This window comes from Trichechus manatus, unplaced genomic scaffold (genome assembly GCF_000243295.1).
Source record: "Trichechus manatus latirostris isolate Lorelei unplaced genomic scaffold, TriManLat1.0 scaffold00053, whole genome shotgun sequence".
Taxonomy (NCBI): domain Eukaryota; kingdom Metazoa; phylum Chordata; class Mammalia; order Sirenia; family Trichechidae; genus Trichechus; species Trichechus manatus.
Window position 1 is genome coordinate 8,262,251 of NW_004443989.1, and position 2,527 is coordinate 8,264,777.

Genomic DNA, 2,527 nt, shown 5'->3' on the forward strand with positions numbered 1-2,527 from the left:
TACACATATATATGTTTATATAACCTCTTACAACTCAATAGTAAGAAGGCAAACAACCTAATTAGGAACCAGGACAAAGATTTGAATAGACATTTCACCAATGAAGATACCCAAATGGCTAATAAGCACATGAAAAGATGCTCAATGTAATTAGTCATTAGGGAAATAAAAATTCAAGCCACAATGAGATTCCACTTCACACCCACTAGAATGGCTATAAGACAGACAATAACAAATGTTGGGGAGGATGTGGAGACACTGGAACCCTCATGCATTGCTAGTGAGAATGTAAAATGGCGCAGCCACTTTGGAGTATAGTTTGGCAGTTTTATAAGAAGGCTTAACATACAACCCAGCAATTCCACTCCTAGGTATCTATCCAAGATAAATGGAAACATGTTCACACAAAGATTTGTACATGAATGTTCATAGCAGCATTATTTATAATAGACAAAAAGTGGAAAGAACTCAAATGTCTATCAACTGGTAAATGGATGAATAAAATGTGGCCTATCCATACAATGGAATATTACTCAACCATAAAAAGGAATGAAGTACTGATTCGTGGTACACCATGATGAACCTCAAAAACGTGATGCTGAGTGAGAGAAGCCAGACACAAAAGGCCACACGCTGTGTGAACCATTTACATGAAATGTCCAGAATAGGCAGACGCATAGAGACAAAAAGTAGCTTAGAAGTTGGCAGGGGCTGGCTGGGGGATTTGATTGTATATGGGCACAAGGGATCTTCTGGGGGTAATGGAAATGGTCTAAGACTAGATTGTGGAGATGGTTGCGCAACCCTATAAAGTTACTAAAAATCATTGAATCATTCTCTTAAAAAGAGTGACTTTTATGGTATGTCACACCTCAATAAGAAGTCCGTGGGTGGTGCAGTTAATGCCCTCGGCTGCTAACCAAAAGGTTGGAGGTTTGAGGCCACCCAGAGGGACCTCAGAAGAAAGGCCTGGTGATCTACTTCTGAAAAAACAGCCATTGAAAATGCTATGGAGCACAGTTCTACTCTGACACACATGGGGTCGCTATGAGTTGGAATTAACTCAATGGCAACTGGTCGCACCTCAATAAAATTATTAAAATAAAAAAAGTTTTCGGTTAGCTGAAGGATTTAACTTCTATCATGAGAGGGTAGTTTCTACGAGCTGTGAGACCTTGGGTCAGTCATTGAATTTTTCTGTGCCTCCATTTCTTCACCTATAAAATGAGGATCTAGGATAATAACAGAGGCCCCCTCAGGAGAAAAATGGAAATGCACATGAAGAACTCGGCACAGTGCTTGGCACTGAACAAGACCTCCCTCAACGTGCTCTGCCCTAATTGCAGTAGCATAAGCGTTATCATTATAAAAAACCCATTGCCGTCTGGTCGATTCCAACTCATAGCAACCCTGTAGAACAAAATAGACCTGCCCCGTAGAGTTTCCAAGGTTGTAAATCTTTACTGAAAAGCAGACTGCCACATCTTTCTCCCGAGGAACGGCTGCTGGGTTCAAACCGCCAACCTTTCCATTAGCAGGCCAGCTCTTAACCACTGCGCCACCAGGGCTGCTTATTATCATTATAACACCACCCTGTTAATCTGTCCACCAGACGGCCGCTATTTGGGTTGACAGGTGGTAGCAAAAACCAGGGAGAAGTCTTAGAGGGTGAGTCAATTCAGACAGACTGGGGCCAGTAAATCCCTGAGTTAAAAGAAAATAATTTAACGACCCTGACCTAGATTCAGACCAAGGCGCTTTTGCATAGAAAATGGCATTTGCCAGCCACTCCTAATTCAGTGCCGGCTGTTTCCAGTAGCTGCCGGAAGTGTCCCTCGACTATGCGCATCCACTGCAAGAGGGGCCACTGGGACCGCGGCCCCATACTCAGCTCTCCCTTCCCAACACAAGGGAGTCCCTGTGGAAGGCCTCCCAGATCTTTCCATAACATACTCTCTCCTTCTTTTGCAGCTTGCAGACCCCTCGAGATGGAAAGGCCTTCCGGATCTTTGCAGTCAGGCAGTAAACCTCCAGCGCCAGGGGAGCAGGGGGCATCTTCAGGAGGGCTTCGGGGTTTTGCTTTTTATGTTGTCATTTGTGGGGTGGGGGTGGGGGGTGGAGAGTTAGGAAACTTCCTTTGCGTGGGGCTCAGTGTCATGGGAGTCCTCTCCATGGCCTTTGGCGAGGCTGACGTCTCATCTCATCCCAGTGGAGAAACGGCATCCTTGATGTGTTGGCTGGACAACTGGTGACACGTCCTGCTGAGGTCTGGGCCCCATCTCTTAAAGGAACAGTTGCCCAAGATGGTCCTTCCCATGTGTAGTTCTTTTGTTCTTTTGCGGGGAGAGAAGATTCCAAACCTGCTGAGAGAACTAAGGGTTTGGAGCTCAAAAATCTGAGGCCTTCACGGGTATGTGACGGGGCACACTGAGGAAGTGGAGGGAGAGTTTCGGGAATGGAGTCAAAGGTGGTTATTTAAATATAAAAAAATCTAGTCCGTCCCTACCAGTGGAGAAAAATGGGCTTC

General features: G+C 45.2%; 1 protein-coding gene across 1 annotated transcript in view; it reads left to right on the plus strand.

The window, feature by feature from the left end:
* CRISPLD2 (cysteine rich secretory protein LCCL domain containing 2) overlaps positions 1-2,062 on the plus strand; it is a 67,548-nt gene extending 65,486 nt beyond the window's left edge. The window contains exon 15 of the mRNA XM_004377793.2: positions 1,972-2,062. Within this exon, the coding sequence (XP_004377850.1) occupies positions 1,972-2,026 (55 nt within the window). The 3' untranslated portion in view covers positions 2,027-2,062. The remainder of the gene's footprint in view (positions 1-1,971) is intronic.
* The last annotated feature ends 465 nt before the right edge of the window (positions 2,063-2,527 follow it).